Source organism: Mugil cephalus, chromosome 20, assembly GCF_022458985.1.
Source record: "Mugil cephalus isolate CIBA_MC_2020 chromosome 20, CIBA_Mcephalus_1.1, whole genome shotgun sequence".
NCBI classification, from domain to species: Eukaryota; Metazoa; Chordata; class Actinopteri; order Mugiliformes; family Mugilidae; genus Mugil; species Mugil cephalus.
Genome location: NC_061789.1, coordinates 1,953,101 through 1,978,115, shown reverse-complemented (window position 1 = coordinate 1,978,115; position 25,015 = coordinate 1,953,101). Strand labels below are relative to the sequence as shown.

At 37.7% G+C, this 25,015-nt stretch overlaps 1 protein-coding gene across 1 annotated transcript in view; it reads right to left on the bottom strand.

The window, feature by feature from the left end:
* LOC124997821 overlaps positions 1–25,015 on the bottom strand; it is a 284,917-nt gene that overhangs the window by 256,600 nt on the left and 3,302 nt on the right. The window contains exons 3-16 of the mRNA XM_047571828.1: positions 23,532–23,831; positions 23,115–23,393; positions 22,688–22,987; positions 22,187–22,504; positions 21,630–21,929; positions 21,127–21,444; positions 20,569–20,868; positions 20,066–20,383; positions 19,513–19,812; positions 19,010–19,327; positions 18,451–18,750; positions 17,948–18,265; positions 17,391–17,690; positions 16,889–17,206 (exon numbers count right to left, since the gene is read on the bottom strand). Of these exons, the coding sequence (XP_047427784.1) occupies positions 16,889–17,206; positions 17,391–17,690; positions 17,948–18,265; positions 18,451–18,750; positions 19,010–19,327; positions 19,513–19,812; positions 20,066–20,383; positions 20,569–20,868; positions 21,127–21,444; positions 21,630–21,929; positions 22,187–22,504; positions 22,688–22,987; positions 23,115–23,393; positions 23,532–23,831 (4,287 nt within the window). The remainder of the gene's footprint in view (positions 1–16,888; positions 17,207–17,390; positions 17,691–17,947; positions 18,266–18,450; positions 18,751–19,009; positions 19,328–19,512; positions 19,813–20,065; positions 20,384–20,568; positions 20,869–21,126; positions 21,445–21,629; positions 21,930–22,186; positions 22,505–22,687; positions 22,988–23,114; positions 23,394–23,531; positions 23,832–25,015) is intronic.

The window sequence follows — 25,015 nt, the reverse complement described above, 5'->3', positions numbered from 1 at the left end:
GTTTTGTGTTATCATATATTTTTTTAAACTAACAGATATTTTTGTCTGGTCTGATTTGTTTTGAACTCTAAAGAGGTGGTTACAGTTCCATGCAGTGACCCCTTAAAACCATTCAGTCTCCATGATTTGATGCTGAAATGGATCCACTTTACTCAGACAAACAATCTGACTCATGAAGCTATTTCATACTCCTCTTAGTGAAAAGGGTTTCACTGCAATCACCTTTTCACATTCACTTATCTTTATTTAGATTTGGTACAAAAGTGGATGAAGAGTCAGTGTCTAGATGGTGAATAGAAAGACAGAAAGATAAAATAAATTGTTTAACATTTTCCTTTTCAAAATGAAAAACTATGGGTGTTTTAGTTTTGTCTCCTCACAATCAAACAAGGATTGTAATTGTTTGAGTTTTTTTTTAATCTGTCAATCAACATAAAAGTTAGTGCTGGAGGTTTTTTTACAGCTACACCTGCTTTCTGTTGTTGTCTCTGGAGATGTTGAACCAGCCTTGAACTGACTGAGAGTAGTATTTGTCGCTACCACTAGGTTGGCTGATAAATGAGATCCACTCCAGTCCTTTTCCAGGAGCCTGTCTGACCCAGTCCATTCCATAGCCTCCAAAGTTAAATCCAGATGTTGTACAGGTCAGTGTGTGAGATTCTCCAGGTCTTTTAACCACTGGTTCAGATTCTGTCAGAGTCTGACCATCAACACCTGTCAAGAGAATAAAAAGCATCAAGGTAAATAAGCTGCTGACTCAAATCAAAGCTATGTAACATGAAGATGAGTGAAAGTGTTGACCTGCCCAGCAGATAGTTAAAAGCAGCGGTCCTGTCCTACAGTCCATCATGTTAAACTGTGTGTCCACTGTTCTCTGTCATCCTCTCTGCAGTCAGATAAGTAGAGGTGGAAGACATCTTTGTTTTGCATTGACTCCTCCTCTCAGGAAGGATGCAGCTGGGCTTCATCAGCAGGCTTCACCAAATGGTTATCCTATTATTGTATGTAATAACAGGAGAACTAGCATCACACACATTCCTGGTCCTAGACTGCCCTCTAGTGTCCTCACCTTTGAAAAGACCTGACATTGCTCCAGTTTATACTGGATGTAGACTCAGGGTTTTGTATTGAATTCACTACAACTTGTTAGAGCTCCATGTAATATCCCCTGGAAAACCTTCAGTCTCCATGATGTGATGCTGAGATCCCACTTAAATAAAATCAAAAAATAATACAACCTAGAATGTCTCATTTTGACCAGACCTGAGTAAGTTAGTTGTTGATGCTAGTGATAGCAGGGTTAGCCCTGGCCTCTTACAGGAGTGTCTGGTGAGATAGACCATCCAATATATATATATAAACAGATTGAATCTTAAACCATCATGAACCAACCTCTCACTGACTGATGATCTATCACCACTATAATGGGCAGTAACAAATCTCATCATCAGCTGCTTGATGTCTTCACTGTTTCTGTTGAACTTCATATTTTAGGTCTTCTAATGCCCCCTGGAGGTTCTAAAGAAAATAAATAGTTGGATGTTTTTGTACAGTCTCTGCTCACTTTAACCACTGTGAGTTTGTGAGTGCACAATAATAAACAGCAGAGTCTTCAGTCTTCAGACTGTTCATCTGCAGAAACACCTGCTTTCTGCTGTTGTCTCTGGAGATGGTGAACCGGCCTTGAACTGACTGAGAGTAGTAGATGCTGCTACTGTCATATTGTATCCAGGCGATCCACTCCAGTCCTTTTCCAGCAGCCTGTCTGATCCAAGCAGCGGGTATATCACTACTGAACCCTGAATATGTGCAGGTCAGTGTGTGGGATTCTCCAGGTCTTTTAACCACTGGTCCAGACTCAGTCAGTGTTTGACCCTCAGTACCTGCAGACACACAGCTCATTACCTACTGTCATGCAGATACGTTGTCTTTTTTATCACCATCTCTCTAAAGAAAATGTTTGGTTCTTACCGTCCCAGTTAACAGACAGGAAAAGAAAAACAAGCACAAAGTCAGTAGTGATCATTGTGAAAGCTGTTTGTCTCAGTCCAGTCTACAGTGTCTATGTCAGTGATTTAGTCTTAAACTCTGCAACACATATGTAAAGATGGAAGAGGTCAGAGTTTGCATGGACTCCTCGTCCTCTTTGGTCACACCCCCTTATATAAACTAAACTTTCTATAAAGTAAACAAACACAACTACACCATCAGCTGGTGTGCTGCAACCTGGTTAACAATGTGGAATTGATTACTACAAGTTTAGCTTTACCTCTCACAAATTACCCCTTTATATACTGTAAAATAAATGAGTAAATAAATAAATAATACAATTTTAACAACCTAACGAGCCAAAATTGTAACCTTAAAAATTGCCCTATCATTAGAGGAATGTGAAGAAGTCAACTCCAGATTACAGGCAGAAGGTTGGTTTAGTTTCCGTCTGTTTCTGTCCTTAACTCAGATTAACTGAAACCAATATCAGCGCATGGTTAGTTGCACAAGCAAGAAGGAAATCTACTCCAGCACATGGATGAGCTAAGAGGCCTGATGGTAGCTGAGTTTCTTAGACTCATTTTATGAACAACCTGGAACTTTTTAAGAAAATAAGTTATCTGTAGTTTAGTCCTGGGTTTCAGTGCTGAGTAATATCCAGAGCTCTGACTAAAACAGTGCAAATTCAGAATAGCAGTTAATTTTATTGAAAAATACAGAGTTTAATGTAGTTTTTTCACTTTGCAGATTAATCCCACAGGTCAGATTGGACCTTGTGGGGTGCTGCTTTTAGGCCCTGCCATAGTTAGCAGAGTTACGACCTGTGTTCATCCAACCAATCCACTCCAGAACTTTCCCTGGTTTCTGTCGTATCAAGTGAATATTGTTGCTCATCATGCTGCAACCAGATACGACACATGACATCTGCATTGTCTCTCCAGGTCTCTTCACCTCAGAGGGAGACTGGTCCAGTTTGATCTCACCTCAAACTCCTGGAAACAAAGAACATGTGATCATCATCCATCACTCTGTGATATTAACAGAAAAAGTCTTCAGTGTTTTAGAGCAGCAATTGTTTTCTTACCATGAACACTTACTATAAAGAACAAACTCCAGGAAAGTATAGTTTCCATATTGTAACTCTTTATGATCACTGTTTGTCAGATTATTTTTTTTAACTCTCCAAACTGCTCTGAGCAGATGAGATCATCAAATAATATAAACCATCTGTCCTCAGCCCTACTCATAATACTCTGTTGAGTTCAACAAACTGTGTTCACGCAGAAGCTTCTGTTCTCAGACAAATATTTCGACAAGTCAAACATTATTTCCTCAAGTAACTTAGACCATCTTAGTATAATAACTTCATTTCATATCTTAAAAAGCATCATTTTATTTTGGTATTAACATATTATTTAATGTACATTTTGATATTAAATAGTATAAAATGTGTGTTACTTATGCTTTAAATGTAAACCTTGCATATATCTATTGTGGATATGATGTTTGTTTAGAGAACACCCAGCTGACATAGGCACATACTTCCCCAGCAGATGGAAGCATTTGCTCAGGTTTTCTTTTTCTCCCTGCTTCTCCCTTCTCCCAATCAGCTGGAATGTGAAGCAAAGTGAACCTTTAGCTCGTCAACAAGCTGGCATTTACAGTTTTTCTCCGCTGAATTGGCTCATTTCTTGAAACAGAAATTAGATTCTCAAAATAACAGTCCAGATCACTGCCATGATTTTGGCAGTGAGGATTGTTGCTGATGATGGCAGTGGGCTCCACCCTGACCCCTGACCCTGTGGATTTGTGTGTGTCATTGTTGCTTCCTTTTACTCCTGTCATAACTACTACAGCCACTAAAGGACACTGTTACTGTGTCTCTTGCTCAAATGACTTAAGGGTCGTTTTTGTTTTTTTTGTTTTTTTGAAGGGCAAGACACTGTGGCATATTGCATATTTTGTCTGTCCTTATATTTTCAAGAAATGGCGAAATTTAGAGGACAAGTAAAAATATACAGACTGCAGGTTTTGCATTTTTGTTTTTAAACAAAATTAATTCAACTCAAGTCAGTCAATAATAATAATAATCAAAGAGGCAGTGGAGGACATATACAGAATATACTGATACCCTTCACCAATGTGCCTCTTCATTTGTGGTTTTATTGATTTTCTTGTTTATTCATTATCTTTATTTAATTCAAGAATGTGTGGCACAATATGATTCAAGTCATTTCAGTTTGATTTATTTCTTCTTCTTTTTTTGCACTTTTTACATACATCACATCAAAAACTAAAGCACAGAAAGAAAATGGAAGGTAACTGATTATAATGGAGAATAGAAAATGAATCATTACATGTCATCAAAACGCGTCAGACAACTCGGAGAGAGTTGACTAAATTATCTGCACTGTAGCTGGGTGCAAATCTGGAATCTTTTGCTTATATTGACTTCGTAGCCTTGGTCGGTGCATCAGTGCCTTCCTTCACAGGACACTCGTTTAGATGCACGCCAGTCGTCTGCTGCTGCTATTATATAGTTTTATAAATGAATAAACCCTTGAGGCCTTTTCTTAGTGATTTTTCTACCGTGCAGGCTTCACCAAATGGTTATCCTATTATTGTATGTAATACCAGGAGAACTAGCATCACACACATTCCTGCTCCTAGACTGCCCTCTAGTGTTCTCACCTTTGAAAAGACATGACATTGCTCCGGTTTATTTTACTGGGTGTAGAGTCGAGGTTTTGTTTTGTTTTGAATTCAGTACAACTTGTTAGAGCTCCATGTAATGTCCCCTGGGAAACATTTAGTCTCCATGATGTGATGCTGAGATGCCATTTAAATAAAATCAAAAAGTAATACTGTTTATCTCCATGTTCTGATGTGAAATGATTAGTGGCGTGAGGGCTCCTCCTCATTTATTCAATAATGACGGAAGAGAAACTGCCTTCCTGAAGATGAATGTCTTTTTAGATTTTCACGTCACATTGAGATCATTTGATCAAATCTAAAGACAGTTTCTGTCTGGACTGTAACAGTAAACACAGCTGAAATCATTAGTGGTGTGAGGGCTCCTCCTCTGGTGGCTTCATGTTCCAAGTGTTCAGGCACTGAGAGCAGGCACTTTTTGTTCAGGTCTACTGATGGTTTTTGTTTTTGTGAGTCTCTGGCACAGTAATACGCAGCAGAGTCTTCAGGCTGCACATTCTGTCCATTTAGAGTCACTGTGTTGCTGGAAGAGTCTAAGTCGATACTGAACTTGTTCTTTAGAGAGTCTTTGTAGTATGAATCTCCAGTATATTTCATCCCAATCCACTCTAGTCCTTTTCCTGCAGGTTGTCTGATCCAAGCTGTGAAGTAGCTGCTAACAGAATAAGAGACCTGACAGGTGATGGTCAGATGTTGACCTGACTGCACAGTCACAGAGGCTGGCTGTGTCAGCGTTTCACACTTCACACCTGTTAAAAGAAGAAAATGTTTTCTATCAAATGATCAGCTTTAAAAGAAGAACTATTGACTGAGACAAACACAGAGAGACCCACAGGATCCAGCTGCCAACAGCAGCAGCAGAGCTACAGGAAACATGTTGAGTCTGATGTTCTGTTTCCTCCACAGTCTGATATGAAGTTTTTATATCTGAGTCGAGACGACGTCACTGAGTTTGAATCCAGTCAAACATATGAAGCATCAGTGTTGGTCGGCAATTTTATAATTTGTCTTAGAAAATATTAAGTTGAATAAATAGGACATTTTTTAACAACAAATTCACATTGAGGATTAAATTAGCAGATTAAATACTCAACAAGCCATGTTTACAACGTGGATGTGACACCATCTAAAAATTTGCATATGATATAAAGACTATACATAAATAAATGTAACAACAATTTACATCAAAAATTGTATTATTGTCTCTTGATTTTTATTCATAGATGTTTAATGTCAGTGTTGCTATTGAAACTTATTACAATATTACTGGATTTATGCATTTATTTTATTTATTTTCATTAAAAATACATACAATTAATATGTAAATATTACAGCGTTTTAACTAAACATAAAGGAGGAGTTAAAAAAGATTCCTTCATACAAGAACTGCTACTCCCCATGAGAACTATACTGGAGGTTTTTATACAGCTGCTCAAACAACTTTAGTCACTGTGACTCTCGAGCACAATAATAAACAGCAGAATCTTCAGTCTTTAGACTGTTCATCTGCAGATACACCTGGTTTCTGCTGTTGTCTTTGGAGATGGTGAACCGGCCTCGAACTGACTGAGAGTAGTAGATATAAGCACTGTCATATCTAACAGCAGCAACCCACTCCAGTCCTTTTCCAGGAGCCTGTCTGATCCAAGCCATCCTGTAGCTGCTGAAGTACAGTCCAGATGTTGTACAGGTCAGTCTGTGAGACTCTCCAGGTCTTTTAACCACTGGTTCAGACTCTGTTATGGTCCAACCTTCAGCACCACTCCAAACAAACAGAGCAACCACCAAGAGTGTCAGTTTTCTGTCAGCCATGTTGACAGTGTGATTAGTAGGTTTTCAACTCCCCTTTAAATATGATGTCAACTGGAGCCCTGTGAGAATTTGGTTACAGTCAGCTCCTCCTACATCACTCCATCTATTAAAGTCACATACAGTGGTGGAAAAATGTTTCCAGGCACCCTTAACATTTTACACAATCTCAAATACTATCATGAAATATTTGTGGAGAAATCATTTTTGTGTTTCAAACGGTGTGGCTACATTAGACAGACACAAACAGTGATTTTTTGTTGTTGTTTGTTGTTTACAAGAAAAACTAACAAAACTTAATTCTTGACAGTTTCAATATGTCAGTTCTCAACACTGTTGTTATCAAAGTCAATAAATAAGAGAGAATGTGTTCATAACTGAAAACAAAATAGCTAAACCATCACATCAAATTGATATTTAGAAGTCTGACCATTAGAACGCAGTCGTCGTTCTCTCAGTGTTACTATATCTGCAGAGTTCAAACATGTCTAAAAATCACCTCTGTTCTCCATGTCATATATTAATTTCATTAAAACTGTAAAGTTCTGAAAACATCTCTGAATTTACACTAATGAAGAATAGTTAAAGACTGACAGTAATGCATTCTGAATATATATTGAGAAGTGTTAATATTAATATTTTGTTAAAATAGTTTCAGTTTAAATTAATTGTACTATTTCAACTTGAAGTGTGTTTGATCTAATATGGATTTAAAAAAAAAATTTCTTCTCAGCTTCTGTTACTGCAGTTGTTAAGTTTATCCATATTGTTGTTCTCAGCAGCAAATGGACCAGTTTTATATTAATAATATTATTTATGTCCATTTATATTTCATGTGTTATCCAATACTACTGTGAAAGATCATCATCATCAATTCATTGTCCAGAAAAAACTAACAAACATGTTATTGGAACCTACATTAAAATGGAAAACACAAACCACAACTACAGCTGCTCCTTAGTGTGCATCTGTGTTTCATTCTCTATCATCTCATTCATATGTTTTGCTGCCACCTGTAGGTCATTGTGAAGTATTTTCTGAGCCTCTGTTCTTCCTTTGTGTATTTGACCCAGTAACACAGCAGAGTTCTCTGACTTTAAGATGAACAGTGTCGTATATGGTCTCCTTTTTGTTTTTTTTTTCTTCTGTCAGTCTTCCTGTGTCTTTTTCCTGTTTTTGGGTTTGTAGAATTTGTACAAAGTTTAAAGGTTAAAAAGGTCATGTACCAGTTGTCAGCTCGTAAAACTACTAGAGTAAGGAGACAAACAGAGAACCATATATAAGGAGACTGTAGGACCTGAACGGCAGAGGGGATTTGACAATTGGCTGGAAGCTCTCTCAGATTAGGCAAGAGTTTGACACTGAACTTTCTTGTAATAAACCTTTTTGAATGCAAGAGAAGACTTGTCAGCGGTGATCACTTCTTTCATCAACACATCAATATACAGCAACAGACTTAGATATCTCATGTTGATGCTTTTATCTCTGCTGATTTCGATCCATCCATTCACACTGTTGACACAGTCATGTAGTTGTCTCTATATAGAAGCTGTTTGGGACTTCTGATATGTGGTAGTACCTGAGAACTGTCAACAACTTGTTCTCTTTCTCTCTGATTTGTGGCTATCAGCAACAACACAACCATGTATTAAACTATCAGTCCTAGTTTAGACATTATATTGTTTTTACAATAAAATAAATAATCTACAGCCAAAATCATGTTTTAATATGATCAACTTTTGTATAAACAATTCATATAAAATGATAATTAAGTATCAAACATTGACACAGAAACCCAGCTGTCTATGAGTCACATTGCTGTTTGTTGTCTGTGGAGTTTTTTCTACAACTGCTCGACCAACTTCAGTCACTGTGACACTCGACAATAATAATAATAAACAGCAGATTCTTCAGTTTTTAGTCACGTAAACAAAAAGAAAATCTAACTGAAACATCATGAAATAAATGTGATGGCAAATTACTTTTAAAACTCTACTGATACGGTGTTCTTGACAATGTGGACTTTAGAGTTCCTTTTCTGTACACCATGATATCTTATGGAATACTGACCATGTCTGTTTTTTTTTAAATAACTAATATGAAGGTTAAGATGTCTCGCATCGTATGAATGAAATTATTAACATTTCTGCCTAAAAAGACCTGACGTTGTTCAGCTACAAAAAAACGGTGGAAAAAGGTTTCATTACTGACATTGCTTGATGTTAACTTATCAGCATGAAAACAGCTTAAAGAACAAAGAAAACAAAACATTACACATTCACAATAAAAGAGTAATTTAGTAATTTTAAACTTTAGGAGTGCTAGTATCAAAGGTGCATTCAGCTTTCTGAGGTTGTCATATTGTCAAAAGAAGTATTGTTTAAGGTTTTTGTACAGCTGCTCAACCAACTTCAGTCACTGTGGCTTCGAGCACAATAATAAACAGCAGAATCTTCAGTCTTCAGACTGTTCATCTGCAGATAAACCTGCTTTCTGTTGTTGTCTCTGGAGATGGTGAACCGGCCTTGAAATGATTGAGAGTAGTATTTGGTGCTACCACTGCCACTATCAACCCAAGCAATCTACTCGAGTCCTTATCCTTGTTTTGCATTGACTCCTCCCCCCAGCAAGGGTTATTCGTAGAACAAATATCAAACTTAGTCCTTGTCCTTCACTGCCCTCTAGTGTTTCAATAAATTGGACAGGATATTTCCATTCTCTATAACATATGATCATGTTTAACAGCATATTTTTTTTGTCAAGTGTTAAAGTGGTTTGAAAATAAACATTGCTATTTCAGTGCAAATCATCCACAGAGCCAGGGTGACATCACAGACATACTGTCTGGAATTTGAAAAAGTCTGGGAAGAGGAGGTTCATTTACAGATGTTCACCATAAACGAGATGGTACAAGGAACCTCTGGGATTTAGTCCATGTAAGTTGCTATTTGTCCGTACTGTCCAAGATATATCAAAACTTGTGAGGTGAGCAATGAGCTGTCCAGTGCTGAAGTGGCTTCTCCTTGTGTCAGTCTGGCAGTATAGAGTGGTTCAGAGGAGCTGTCCAGTGCTGAAGTGGCTTCTCCTTGTGTCAGTCTGACAGTGTAGAGTGGTTCAGAGGAGCTGTCCAGTGCTGAAGTGAATGACTGCTGCTTGTCAGCGGCCTTGACCCAAGGCTTGACCCAAATTTGTCAAACTCTGAAATTCCAGATTGCTAATCCTACAGTACCCTCTAGTGTTTTAACAGTCATTTAATTGTCTCTATTGAAGCTGTTTTTACATTTCTTTTGTCTCTGCTCCTACATCATCCTCACATATTGACATTGATGATTTATACAGTTATTATGAGAAATCACAAACTTTTTTGTCATCTCACAAAGTCAGCTGATACAGATAAAGACACCACCAGATGGCAGCATCCACTCAGGCTTTCTACTCCTGAGTCTCAAGTAAGGGACCCACTCGAGTCAGAAGGAAAAAATTTGAAAGAGTTTTCTTTTTTCTTATTTGTGGTTATTTATTTGTGGTTTGATCATTTTAGCCCACATTTATTCTGAACTTTGCCAGGTGTGAACCTCTTTCTGCTGAAAGTATTTGGATAATTTCATGCCTGGGTACATGCAGACATGAAAATATGCAGCATACTCACAAACCTTGCAAATCTCTATTTGCAGCTCTAGAGGTTTAAACAAATTTTCAGCGCTGCTGGTGTGGTCCCAAAGGTGCAGAGAGAGCGGGGATGTGTCTCTAAAGATGACAAATTTAGAAACAGCAGCAAACTGAAACTCTGCAGACTTTAACTGATAACAGCCGTTCAAAGTACATTGCCTTCACGTGCTGTTATTTTAGGTATATTTAGAGCCCTGTTTTGAGACTGAAACAACCACCCCACGACATTTAGGCATGAGTTCATGTTTACATGCTAAATGGTTCAGCACGTTGTCACAAAATGTCTAGCATATTCATTTCTATTACTATGCAGTGCTGTCTTTTCCTTTCTGTATCACAATGTCATGGTATGTCAACAAATTACAGTACTAGCAGTAAAAGTGCTAATGTGAATTGTGTCCAGTTTCTTCCACATACACTAAGGTGTACTTACTATTTACAATAACTGTCATCAAAACGTACATTACATCAGAACATCCCTCCAGAGTACACAATTTGACTGTCATATCCAAACTCGGTGTCACGGTGACTTGTCATTCTGGCATTGATATGTTCATTGACAGAGATATTTACTTTTGAGAGATGAACAACGTCCGAGGCGTTCAAGACTTCTGCCCAAAAGAGTGACGTCGTAAGAACAGTTAAAATGTCACAGTAAGGGACCCACCTCAGTTAGAAGTAAAAAAAAAAAAAAAAAAAAAAATGAATGACTCATTTATTTATGGTTTTTCTTCCTGCTTTTATTTTTTGCACATTGTTTGTGGTTTGATCATTTCCACATTTATTCTGAACTTTACCTTCTGCTGAAAGCATATGGGTAATTTCATGCCCGGATACGTGCAGTTATGCAAATATGTAGCTTACTGTGTGTGTTGCTTCTAGGAAATCTATCTGCAGCTCTGGAGGTTTCCACAAAGTTTCAGACCTGCAGGTGTGGTCCCAGAGGTGCAGACAGAGCGGGGACGTGTCTCTCTAAGGATGACAAATTTAGAAAGAGCAGGAAACTGAAACCCTGCAGACTTTAACTGATAACAGAAGTTCACGGTACGTTGCCTTCACATGCTGTTATTTGTGTTCTTAGAGCCCTGTGTTGAGACTGAAACAACAGAAGAAAATACTCAGAGGCTTTTTATGTTTCTCACACTCATCACATACAATTCTTTCAAAAAACCAAATGAGCAAATGTTTAAAGAAAAACATGTATTGCTGAACTAAAACTAGTCTCTACTACGGTAAAAGAAATACAACACATTCAGTGACATTAACATTTTTTTATTATCATTATTTCAAATGCATTTTTCTATTACAGTTTACAGACCTGCTATTTATGGTAAGAATAAGAAATACAAAGCTCTTCACAGTAAAATTTATCATTCAAATGTCATTGAAACTCAAATACTACACTAACAAATACAACAAACATGAAAGTATATTCAGTTAAATCATTAAGAAATGTTTTTATTTTCTCTTTCAATTCTAGATCGATAAATGATTATGTACATGTTAAATGAAAAAGATTGATGCTTCCAATCCATCCGTCAGTGTTTCTTGACCTGAAAACCAAGAAAACATCAAACTATTAATATTTATCTGTATTATATTCAGATATAAACTCAGTTATTTAATGCATGTGGACTTATTCGTGGTTACATTCAGAAGTGAACATAAAAACTCCTTTAGTGTAAACCACTCATGAAACTCTTAGGACAGATTAGATTTGACAAGAAAATAAATCCAGGTCTCCAGGAAGGTGTATTACAGCTCTTTAACATTCTCAGAGTCTACAGCAGAGACTTTATGAGAGTAAATCCAGAGGGCTCGTCTCAAGGTGGAAAACATTCAGACCAAGAATTCATGAATCAGTTAAGACTCCCAAGTCAGATCAATTCTGGAAACACATTCAGGAAGAAAACGAGTGGGGAAGGTTTGGAACCCACGATGTACAAACTATTCATGAACCTCTTAGATCCCATCTGAAGGATGTCACACCAAAAATCACCTGAAAAACCAGAGCAGTTCTGGAACTGCACACAGTCCATGAACATGCATATCTTTGAGTTGGACTGGGTCAGTAGAATTTATTAATGATGTCAGACGTCTGATCTAAGGAAAGAGCTGCATTACCAGTTTGTACATGTAAGTCACTTAATGGTTGTCTGTGGTTATAACCTTTTTAAAATTTAGCTGTGGCTCCTATTTTTTTTTGTCTTTAGTACCCCCTTTACCTGATTTCTGAATCCAAGCATTTGCTTTATCTGCCTTGTGGAATATGATTGTTAATAATACTGATTACTAATATGTTTGGATTATTTGAATGAGCTGGTTCTGTAAATTTTAAAAAAGACACATGATTAAAAAATCGTGTTTTCGTGCTGAATAAGTTGAAACGCCCCATAATGAAAACCCAAAGTGAGTGTTGCTTTTATGATCTGAATCAGGCTACTACAGAAAATATGCCTTAAAATATTGTACTTTCTAGTCCACAATAATAATAATTAGTTCATAATATGAAAAGCTTTAACAAATATTTAAAACACAATTTTAATTTATATTTGTCTTCTGACATTTTGTGTTTAATTTCTAGTTCCTCCCTCTCAGCATCTCACATGGTTTAATGTCAATGAATATTTCAAGGATGCTAAATATCTCTCCAAACATCTTCCACTACCTCAAACTTTCATTGCATTTCAAACTACTTAGTTAACTTTGGTTGGTTTTCCACAAAATTATAGTGAGTTAGTTGCTTATGCTTGGTACCGTGAGTAACTTTTGTGCTCTTAATATCTTAATATATTCTTTTTTGCTTACATTTTTTTTCATCTAAATTTTCTTTGCCCTAATACTGTGAAAGCTAAATTCCCCATTGTGGATCAATCAATATCTTGTTATAATTTGAATTAAATATTATAATTTTATGGCCAAAGGAGTGAAGTCCCAAGAACAGCTAGATGTTCAAGAATGTTCTTTCTTCTTTTTTTTGTTTGATAATTTGAATCCACATTTATTCTGACTTTGCCTGATGTGAACCTCTTTCTGCTGAAAGCATGTGGGTAATTTCTTGCTTGGATACATGCAGATATGCAAATATGTAGCGTAGAGACAGATGCAGATGTTGCTTCTAGGAAATGTATTTCTATTTCAGTGCTGCAGGTGTGGTCCCAGAGGTGCAGAGAGAGCGGAGACGTGTCTCTCTAAACATGACAAATTTAGACAGAGCAGGAAACTGAAACCCTGCAGACTTTAACTGATAACAGATGTTCACAGTACGTTGCCTTCACATGCTGTTATTTTAGATGTTCTTAGAGCCCTGTGTTGAGACTGAAACAACAGAAGAAAATCCTCAGAGACTTTTTATGCATCTCACACTCATCACTAACAATTCCTTAAAAACAAATGAGCAAATGTTTAAAGACAAAAACTGTCAACATGAAAGTGAAGAGTCTCTACTACAGTTATTTTTTTATTAACATTTTAACACGACACTAAGAAATACAACACATTCATTTTTTTTTGTTTGTTTTTATTTTTTTTTTTCAAATGTTTTATTTTTCTTACAGTTTACAAACTTGCTATTTACAGTAAGAATAATTGTATGTTTATTATCTCTCAATTTCCTTGATCAGTCATTGTCGGATAGATAGATAGATAGATAGATAGATAGATAGATAGATAGATAGATAGATAGATAGATAGATAGATAGATAGATAGATAGATAGATAGATAGATAGATAGATAGATAGATAGATAGATAGATAGATAGATAGATAGATAGACAGATAGATATTGATTTAGCAGATAAACAACAGATAAATGATTATGTACATGTGAAATCAAAAAGGTCGATGCTTCCAGTCCATCCTTCAGTGTTTTTTGACCTGAAAACCAAGAAAACATCAAACTATTAAAATGTATCTGTATTACATTCAGTTATCCAACACAGACAGTCTCTATTTCTTTAATGCTGTGCATTGTTGTGGCTTCAAGAGCTGCACACAAACTCAGTTATTTAATGAATGTGGATTCATTAAACAACGACTGGACAGATCAACACTTTGGTTACATTCAAAAGTGAACATAAAAAGGCCTTCAGCATAAACCACTCATGAAACTCTTAGGACAGATTAGATTTCACAACAAAAAATAAATCCAGGTCTCCAGGAAGGTGTATTACAGCTCTTTAACATTCTCAAAGTCTACAGCAGAGACTTGATGAGAGTAAATCCAGAGGGCCTGTCTCAAGGTGGAAAACATTCAGACCAAGAATTCATGAATCAGTTATGACTCCCAAGTCACACCAATTCTGGAAACACATTCAGGAAGAAAACGTGTGGGGAAGGTTTGGAACCCACGATGTGCAAACTATTCATGAACCTCTTAGATCCCATCTGAAGGATGTCACACCAAAAATCACCTGAAAAACCAGAGCAGTTCTGGAACTGCACACAATCCACGAACATGCATATCTTTGAGTTGGACTGGGTCAGTGGAATTTATTAATGATGTGTCAGAAGAATACTGAAGTGTATGGAGATATACTGTCTGCTCTGATTCTTCCAGATGAAGCAGACGGTGGATGATGATTCACAGAACAGAGGGACAATGACACAACATGTTCTCTGGATGTATCTCAGGGGATTTGGAGGTAAAGAAGTGGAATAGTCTGCAAAGTCTGAGTCAGTCAGCTGATCTCAGCTCAACAAACAGCGTTTTACTTGCTAAGTAGCTAAGTAAGCTAACTAAGTAGAAGACCCACAAGGCATCTGCAGTAGAGGCCCGACAACGGATTGTAAAGGAGGAAACCCACTGACCCATCCCACCAGGATGTTCATGGGTCTCAGACTTGAGACAGTCTAAAGTTTTACATTTTATTTATGAAGAGGTTTATTTGTCCAGCCACATTTGAGCCTGTGTCACTAAGGGACTGTGTATGAAAAATAGTTGGAACTTTATGGTTAATGATGAAACATGAAACACAAGTCATCACATTCATTCCCAACATTCACTCTGTATCTCTGGCCACTGTTGAGAGTTTCTATTCTTGTCTATGAAGATAAAAAACAGGACAAAATAAATAACATATTTAGCCCTTTAAAAAGCTGAAACTCTGAAGTGTTCTCCATGTTTACCTTGATCAGGCTGAATATCATGCTATAGAGGAGAGAGAATATGAAGAGGACTATGAAGGAGGAGGATGTGAACCACAGGCTGCTGAACTCATCCTCTTCAGTGACATTGTCCATGCAGTTCACAGCAAATTGTGATTTTGGTTCTAAAGAACAATATAAGAAGAGGAAGGTACAGTATAGACGGTTAGATGAGTAAGATGCATGTATGCACATTTTTTTATTATTATTATTATGGCAACACACTCGTTGTCTCTCAATGAACAGCTGAACTACAGACTGGTAAAGCAAGGCTCTTCTGAAAACTGTTCATACAAAGTGAGTGTTTGTGCTTGTTTTAAGATGTTGTCATTCACATACACACGTAACCAACGTTTCTCAATGCAACATTTATTTGAAACAATTAACACACTCAGCAAGCTGCTGGACAATGTGACAAAGACAGATCTGATACACACCACAACACGACGACAAAGAAAACTCAATATTTGTCACAGTGAAAGAAGACATCAGAGAGTGAAAAGAGTTTTCATGACACAGAGACTGGTTGACACATCAGCACAAAATACAACACTTAAAGCTACTTTGCTTCACATTCACATGAGTTACCCGTGGCCTTAGACACTCCTTGAGGTTTCATAGGCCCATCGCTACCAGCAGACCAGACGTTGCAGTAGAACGTCTTGTGCTTGTCCCACTTTTCCTTGGTGGTGATGTAAAGACTTGTAACTGAGTAGCCATCTTTGGTCTTCTGAGGAGGGAAGTTGATGCCATCAGTAAAGACTCCATCATCTTCTTTCCAGGCGATGTAGTAATCCTGCAGCACAGGACTGGAGACCAGACACACCAGAGTGACCTCAGCTGAGTTTTCAGTGAACTTGTCTGGAAGGATGTGAACTGAAACATTTGTGTTTGTCGCATCTGAAACCAAGACAAGGAGATTCATGACTGAGTTGAAGTCAACAACAATAGCAACACATACCCGTAATAGTCACTCTATATCATATGGTTACTTACTTCCTTTGTTCACAGTCAGCTCTTGGATAACTGGTGTCATCTCTCCTCTGGTGGCAGAACATCTCACTGTGTTGACACTCTTCCACTCAGTGAGGCTTCTAGTCAGTTTGCTGATTTTGCTCTGTGCTCTATCATGTGTAGTATTGTTGTCTGTCACAGTCCGTCCATTGATCTGCCATGTGATTGTAGTATTAGAGATAACGTTGCCGTCCTGTCCCGTGACGTTACACTCCAACTCTACCTCATTGTTGGTGAATATTCTTTTGGGATTTGGGGAGTTCAGTCTCACTGTAAATAGAGCTACATGATGGGAAGAAATGGAAAAAATAAATAAATTTAAAAAAAAAATAGTAGTACTTCCTGTTCAAAGGGAAAAGAAAATGAACTAAATGTGTAATGAACCACAACAAGATAACATAGAACATGTTTGTACAATCACAGTGATTGAGGATATCACAGAATGAACAGGTTTTGATTGGAGAAAGTTCAGACACTTAATGAGACAACAGCACAGAAAATCTATTTTAAAGCTCAATCTACTATGCTTCACATTCACATGACTTACCTGTGGCCTTAGACACTCCTCGACTTCTTATAGGCTGATCGCGACCAGCAGACCTGACGTTACAGTAGAACATCTTGTTCTGGTTCCATTTTTCCTTGGTGGTGATGTAAAGACTTGTAACTGAGTAGCCATCTGTGGTCTTCTGTGGAGGGAAACTGGTGCCATCAGTGAAGCCTCCAGCATCTTCTGACCAGGTGATGTAGTGATCCTGCAGCACAGGACTGGAGACCAGACACACCAGAGTGACCTCAGCTGAGCCTCTATTGTCAATGATGTTCTCTGGCAGTGTGTGTACTGTCACTGTTGGACTTGTCCCATCTGAAAGAGATGCTCAGATTAACATGTAGATCCTTGCATCTGCGTAAAGAGCTGATTTTGAGTCATTGATACAGGTGCAGCTCTAATATTACTAACTTGTTTTATAAAGGTTTTTGCACCTCACATCATAAATCTGTTTCATAGCTACAGTTTGATATTCAGTGTTTTTAATTTGGTTACTTACCTCCTTTATTCACAGTCAGCTCTTGGATAACTGGTGTCATATCTCCTCTGGTGGCAGAACATCTCACTGTGTTGACAGTCTTCCACTCAGTGAGACTTTGAGTCAGTTTGCTGGTTTTGCTCTTTGTGTCAGCTTTTGTATTAATATTGTTTGTCACAGTCTGTCCATTGATCTGCCAAGTGATTGTAGTTTCAGAGATTATGCTTCCATCCTCTCCACTCACCACACACTCCAACTCTACCTGGCTGTTGTTAAACACTTTTATGGGATTTGGAGATTTCAGTGTCACTGTGAATGGAGCTACATGAAGGGAAGAAATGGGGACAAAAACAGTGATTAGTGGTATTTACGGATAAAAGGGGAAAGAAAATTAACTAAAATATGAAATGAACCATAACAACATGACATAGAAACTTTTTGTACAATCACAGTGATTGAGGATATCACAGAATGAACAGGTTTTGATTGGAGAAAGTTCAGACACTTAATGAGACAACAGCACAAAAAGAATCCATTTTGAAGCTCAATCTACTATGCTTCACATTCACATGACTTACCTGTGGCCTTAGACACTCCTCGACTTCTTATAGGCTGATCGCGACCAGCAGACCTGACGTTACAGTAGAACATCTTGTTCTGGTTCCACTTTTCCTTGGTGGTGATGTAAAGACTTGTAACTGAGTAGCCATCTGTGGTCTTCTGTGGAGGGAAACTGGTGCCATCAGTGAAGCCTCCAGCATCTTCTGACCAGGTGATGTAGTGATCCTGCAGCACAGGACTGGAGACCAGACACACCAGAGTGACCTCAGCTGAGCCTCTATTGTCAATGATGTTCTCTGGCAGTGTGTGTACTGTCACTGTTGGACTTGTCCCATCTGGAAAAGATGCTCAGATTAACATGTAGATCCTTGCATCTGCGTAAAGAGCTGATTTTGAGTCATTGATACAGGTGTAGCTCTAATATTACTAACTAATGTTGTAAAGGTTTTTGCACCTCACATCCATAAATCTGTTTCATAGCTACAGTTTGATATTCAGTGTTTTTAATTTGGTTACTTACCTCCTTTATTCACAGTCAGCTCTTGGATAACTGGTGTCATATCTCCTCTGGTGGCAGAGCATCTCACTGTGTTGACACTCTTCCACTCAGTGAGACTTTGAGTCAGTTTGCTGGTTTTGCTCTTTGTGTCAGCTTTTGTATTAATATTGTTTGTCACAGTCTGTCCATTGATCTGCCAAGCGATTGTAGTTTCAGAGACAATGGTTCCATCCTCTCCACTCACGACACACTCCAACTCTACCTGGCTGTTGTTAAACACTTTTATGGGATTTGGAGATTTCAGTGTCACAGTGAATGGAGCTACATGAAGGGAAGAAATGGGGACAAAAACAGTGATTAGTGGTATTTACGGATAAAAGGGGAAAGAAAATTAACTAAAATATGAAATGAACCATAACAACATGACATAGAAACTTTTTGTACAATCACAGTGATTGAGGATATCACAGAATGAACAGGTTTTGATTGGAGAAAGTTCAGACACTTAATGAGACAACAGCACAAAAAAAAAATCAATTTTGAAGCTCAATCTACTATGCTTCACATTCACATGAATTACCTGTGGCCTTAGACACTCCTCGACTTCTTATAGGCTGATCGCGACCAGCAGACCTGACGTTACAATAGAACATCTTGTTCTGGTTCCATTTTTCCTTGGTGGTGATGTAAAGACTTGTAACTGAGTAGCCATCTGTGGTCTTCTGTGGAGGGAAACTGGTGCCATCAGTGAAGCCTCCAGCATCTTCTGACCAGGTGATGTAGTGATCCTGCAGCACAGGACTGGAGACCAGACACACCAGAGTGACCTCAGCTGAGCCTCTATTGTCAATGATGTTCTCTGGCAGTGTGTGTACTGTCACTGTTGGACTTGTCCCATCTGAAAGAGATGCTCAGATTAACATGTAGATCCTTGCATCTGCGTAAAGAGCTGATTTTGAGTCATTGATACAGGTGTAGCTCTAATATTACTAATTCGTTTTGTAAAGGTTTTTGCACCTCACATCAATAAATCTGTTTAATAGCTACAGTTTGATATTCAGTGTTTTTAATTTGGTTACTTACTTCCTTTGTTCACAGTCAGCTCTTGGATAACTGGTGTCATATCTCCTCTGGCAGCAGAACATCTCACTGTGTTGACACTCTTCCACTCAGTGAGACTTTGAGTCAGTTTGCTGGTTTTGCTCTTTGTGCTAGCTTGTGTATTAATGTTTTTTGTCACAGTCCGTCCATTGATCTGCCAAGTGATTGTAGTTTCAGAGACAACGGTTCTGTCCTCTCCACTCACCACACACTCCAACTCCACCTGGTTGTTGTTGAACACTTTTATAGGATTTGGAGATTTCAGTGTCACTGTGAATGGAGCTACAGGAAGGCAAGACATGGGGAAAAACAATGATTAGTGGTATTTACTGATAAAGGGGGAAAGAAAATTAACTAAAATATGAAATGAACCACAACAAGATGACATATAACATTTTTGTACAATCACAGTGATTGAGGCTATCACAAAGTGAACAGGTTTTGATTGGAGAAAGTTCAGACACTTAATGAGACAACAGCACACAAAATCAATTTTGAAGCTCAATCTACTATGCTTCACATTCACATGACTCACCTGTGGCCTTAGACACTCCTGGACTTTTTATAGGCTGATCGCGACCAGCAGACCTGACGTTACAGTAGAACATCTTGTTCTGGTTCCACTTTTCCTTGGTGGTGATGTAAAGACTTGTAACTGAGTAGCCATCTGTGGTCTTCTGTGGAGGGAAACTGGTGCCATCAGTGAAGCCTCCGGCATCTTCTGACCAGGTGATGTAGTGATCCTGCAGCACAGGACTGGAGACCAGACACACCAGAGTGACCTCAGCTGAGCCTCTATTGTCAATGATGTTCTCTGGCAGTGTGTGTACTGTCACTGTTGGACTTGTCCCATCTGAAAGAGATGCTCACATTAACATGTAGATCCTTGCATCTGCGTAAAGAGCTGATTTTGAGTCATTGATACAGGTGTAGCTCTAATATTACTAATTCGTTTTGTAAAGGTTTTTGCACCTCACATCAATAAATCTGTTTAATAGCTACAGTTTGATATTCAGTGTTTTTAATTTGGGTACTTACCTCCTTTGTTCACAGTCAGCTCTTGGATAACTGGTGTCATATCTCCTCTGGTGGCAGAACATCTCACTGTGTTGACACTCTTCCACTCAGTGAGACTTTGAGTCAGTTTGCTGGTTTTGCTCTTTGTGTCAGCTTGTGTATTAATGTTGTTTGTCACAGTCTGTCCATTGATCTGCCAAGTGATTGTAGTTTCAGAGACAATGGTTCCATCCTCTCCACTCACGACACACTCCAACTCTACCTGGCTGTTGTTAAACACTTTTATGGGATTTGGAGATTTCAGTGTCACAGTGAATGGAGCTACATGAAGGGAAGAAATGGGGACAAAAACAGTGATTAGTGGTATTTACGGATAAAAGGGGAAAGAAAATTAACTAAAATATGAAATGAACCATAACAACATGACATAGAAACTTTTTGTACAATCACAGTGATTGAGGATATCACAGAATGAACAGGTTTTGATTGGAGAAAGTTCAGACACTTAATGAGACAGCAGCACAAAAAAAAATCCATTTTGAAGCTCAATCTACTATGCTTCACATTCACATGAATTACCTGTGGCCTTAGACACTCCTCGACTTCTTATAGGCTGATCGCGACCAGCAGACCTGACGTTACAATAGAACATCTTGTTCTGGTTCCATTTTTCCTTGGTGGTGATGTAAAGACTTGTAACTGAGTAGCCATCTGTGGTCTTCTGTGGAGGGAAACTGGTGCCATCAGTGAAGCCTCCAGCATCTTCTGACCAGGTGATGTAGTGATCCTGCAGCACAGGACTGGAGACCAGACACACCAGAGTGACCTCAGCTGAGCCTCTATTGTCAATGATGTTCTCTGGCAGTGTGTGTACTGTCACTGTTGGACTTGTCCCATCTGAAAGAGATGCTCAGATTAACATGTAGATCCTTGCATCTGCGTAAAGAGCTGATTTTGAGTCATTGATACAGGTGTAGCTCTAATATTACTAACTCATTTTGTAAAGGTTTTTGCACCTCACATCAATAAATCTGTTTCATAGCTACAGTTTGATATTCAGTGTTTTTAATTTGGGTACTTACTTCCTTTGTTCACAGTCAGCTCTTGGATAACTGGTGTCATATCTCCTCTGGTGGCAGAGCATCTCACTGTGTTGACACTCTTCCACTCAGTGAGACTTTGAGTCAGTTTGCTGGTTTTGCTCTTTGTGTCAGCTTTTGTATTAATATTGTTTGTCACAGTCTGTCCATTGATCTGCCAAGCGATTGTAGTTTCAGAGATAATGGTTCCATCCTCTCCACTCACGACACACTCCAACTCTACCTGGCTGTTGTTAAACACTTTTATGGGATTTGGAGATTTCAGTGTCACAGTGAATGGAGCTACATGAAGGGAAGAAATGGGGACAAAAACAGTGATTAGTGGTATTTACGGATAAAAGGGGAGAGAAAATTAACTAAAATATGAAATGAACCATAACAACATGACATAGAAACTTTTTGTACAATCACAGTGATTGAGGATATCACAGAATGAACAGGTTTTGATTGGAGAAAGTTCAGACACTTAATGAGACAACAGCACAAAAAAAATCAATTTTGAAGCTCAATCTACTATGTTTCACATTCACATGACTTACCTGTGGCCTTAGACACTCCTCGACTTCTTATAGGCTGATCGCTACCAGCAGACCTGACGTTACAGTAGAACATCTTGTTCTGGTTCCACTTTTCCTTGGTGGTGATGTAAAGACTTGTAACTGAGTAGCCATCTGTGGTCTTCTGTGGAGGGAAACTGGTGCCATCAGTGAAGCCTCCAGCATCTTCTGACCAGGTGATGTAGTGATCCTGCAGCACAGGACTGGAGACCAGACACACCAGAGTGACCTCAGCTGAGCCTCTATTGTCAATGATGTTCTCTGGCAGTGTGTGTACTGTCACTGTTGGACTTGTCCCATCTGAAAGAAATGCTCAGATTAACATGTAGATCCTTGCATCTGCGTAAAGAGATGATTTTGAGTCATTGATATAGGTGTAGCTCTAATATTACTAACTCATTTTGTAAAGGTTTTTGCACCTCACATCATAAATCTGTTTCATAGCTACAGTTTGATATTCTGTGTTTTTAATTTGTTACTTACTTCCTTTGTTCACAGTCAGCTCTTGGATAACTGGTGTCATATCTCCTCTGGTGGCAGAACATCTCACTGTGTTGACACTCTTCCACTCAGTGAGACTTTGAGTCAGTTTGCTAGTTTTGCTCTTTGTGCTAGCTTGTGTATTAATGTTGTTTGTCACAGTCTGTCCATTGATCTGCCAAGTGATTGTAGTTTCAGAGATAATGGTTCCATCCTCTCCACTCACGACACACTCCAACTCTACCTGGTTGTTGTTAAACACTTTTATAGGATTTGGAGATTTCAGTGTCACTGTGAATGGAGCTACATGAAGGAAAGAAATCATATTAATTACATATCAGCACTATTTATTTTCTCTGGAGGACAAAAGAAAAGAAAAACAGCCATCTTAGTATTAGCTTCAGATTTACATATGTTAATCACTATTTACCTTCTGAGATCTTTTTGGTATATTTTTGTCCTTTGTGGGTCACCTCACAAGTGTACACAGCTTTACTGTCCCAGTCTCTTTTGTTGACTTTCAGGACACTGATAGATGAATATACATTTTGAACGTCTTTGGGGCTCCAAGCAGTGAAGCCAGTGACAGTGTTTCCATTCTTTTTCCAGCTGAATTCCACTTTTCCAGGGTAAAACTCCTCAGCAGTACACACCAGAGTCTGTTTGTCTCCAGTTGGTGTTGATAGCAAAGTTACCTTTGGTGGAATTGCTAAATAGAGAGAAAAATACACAATTGTGTCATTTTATGTTTAATAATTGACAACATCTGCAATCAATATTAATTTCCAGTTACCTGAGACTGATATAGAAATGATAGAGAAATATTTTAAAATTAAAAGTTACATACATTTGTAAAGCTGCACACGTCCATTTCCTCCAGGGTGAGTCACAGCACAATTGTAAGACAAAGAAAGTGTATCAGATCTGGACACTTTGATCACACTGACTCCTGTATATTTGTTATTATTTGGTCCTGAAATATATTGTTGAGAATCCAAACTGGTTCCTCTTTGGTCGGTCCACGTAAAAGTAAGACTCCCTGGGTTGAAGTCATGAGCGAGACAACCAAAAGTGACCTGATCTCCAGCCCCAGAATCACACTGACCCAGAGGGAAAAGCTTTGGTCGAACAGTTGGTGCAGGAGTTCCTGTGAAAGAAGACGATGTGTGAAATATATAAACACACAAAAATGTAGTTTAAAAACGCATGCATCCTCAAGAGCTGTTCAAAAACGTGATGACCAAAATTACAAGAAAGAGCAATCAAGTCTTTTACATGTGTCTTCCACAGTTTAAATGATACAATTCTTTATAAATTCATCTTTTATCACTATTATTTTATCTTTTCATCAGGTAAAACTAATGAATAAGTTAAAAAAAGAGAGCAAAAGAGAGCAAAAGAGCTTTTTAAAATCTTAAATCATTATTATTTATTACATTTTTTAGTTTGTTTTAGTTTGGCTTACTTTCTATTATGTAATACAATTACAAGCACAAAAACCTGAGAATGTATTGTTGCAAACTACACATCATGTCATTAGATAATACGATGAATTAAAAATAATTTAACCATCACTGCAAATTTGTGCGTGTGATGATTTTGATTTTCTTTCTTCTTTCTTTTCCCTTGTTTTTGTCTTTTAGTCAAGGTTGAGTTGTTTTCTTACATATTTCAAACACAATTTAAAGGACACAATTTTTAAATTTTTTTATCTATGACTTTATCTTTGAATCTGGTAAAAACACAAATAAGTTAAAAAGGAGAGAAAGAGAGATTTCTCTCTATTATTAGTATTTTAATTATGCAATACAACTACAACCATAAAAATGTGAAAGTGTGTTGTTCCGAACTGCACATCATGTCATTAGATAATACAATTTATTACAAATAATTTAACTGTCACCGCAAATTTGTGCATATGATGATTTGAATTATCTTTCTTTTCCCTTGTTTTTGGTGTTCAGTCAAGGTTGAGCTGTTTTCTACACATCTCAGTCATGATTTAGAGGATATAACTTTTACAAGTTTATTTTTTTCTCATTATTATTTTATCTTTGCATCTGGTGAAAACACAAATTAGTTAAACATGATCATTTCCATTGCCATTATTTTATTTTATTTATTTATTTATTTTTTTTTATGAAGAAATACAGTTACAATATAAAAAAAAATAATAAAAAAAATAAAAAACTCTTAAATTGTAAAACTACACACCAGGTCATTAAATAATTAATTCATTATTAATTAATGATTAATTACAACTTAACAATGCAATTTTGTGCATATGATGATTTTAATAATTTCTTCTTTCTTTTTTCTCCCTCTGTTTCT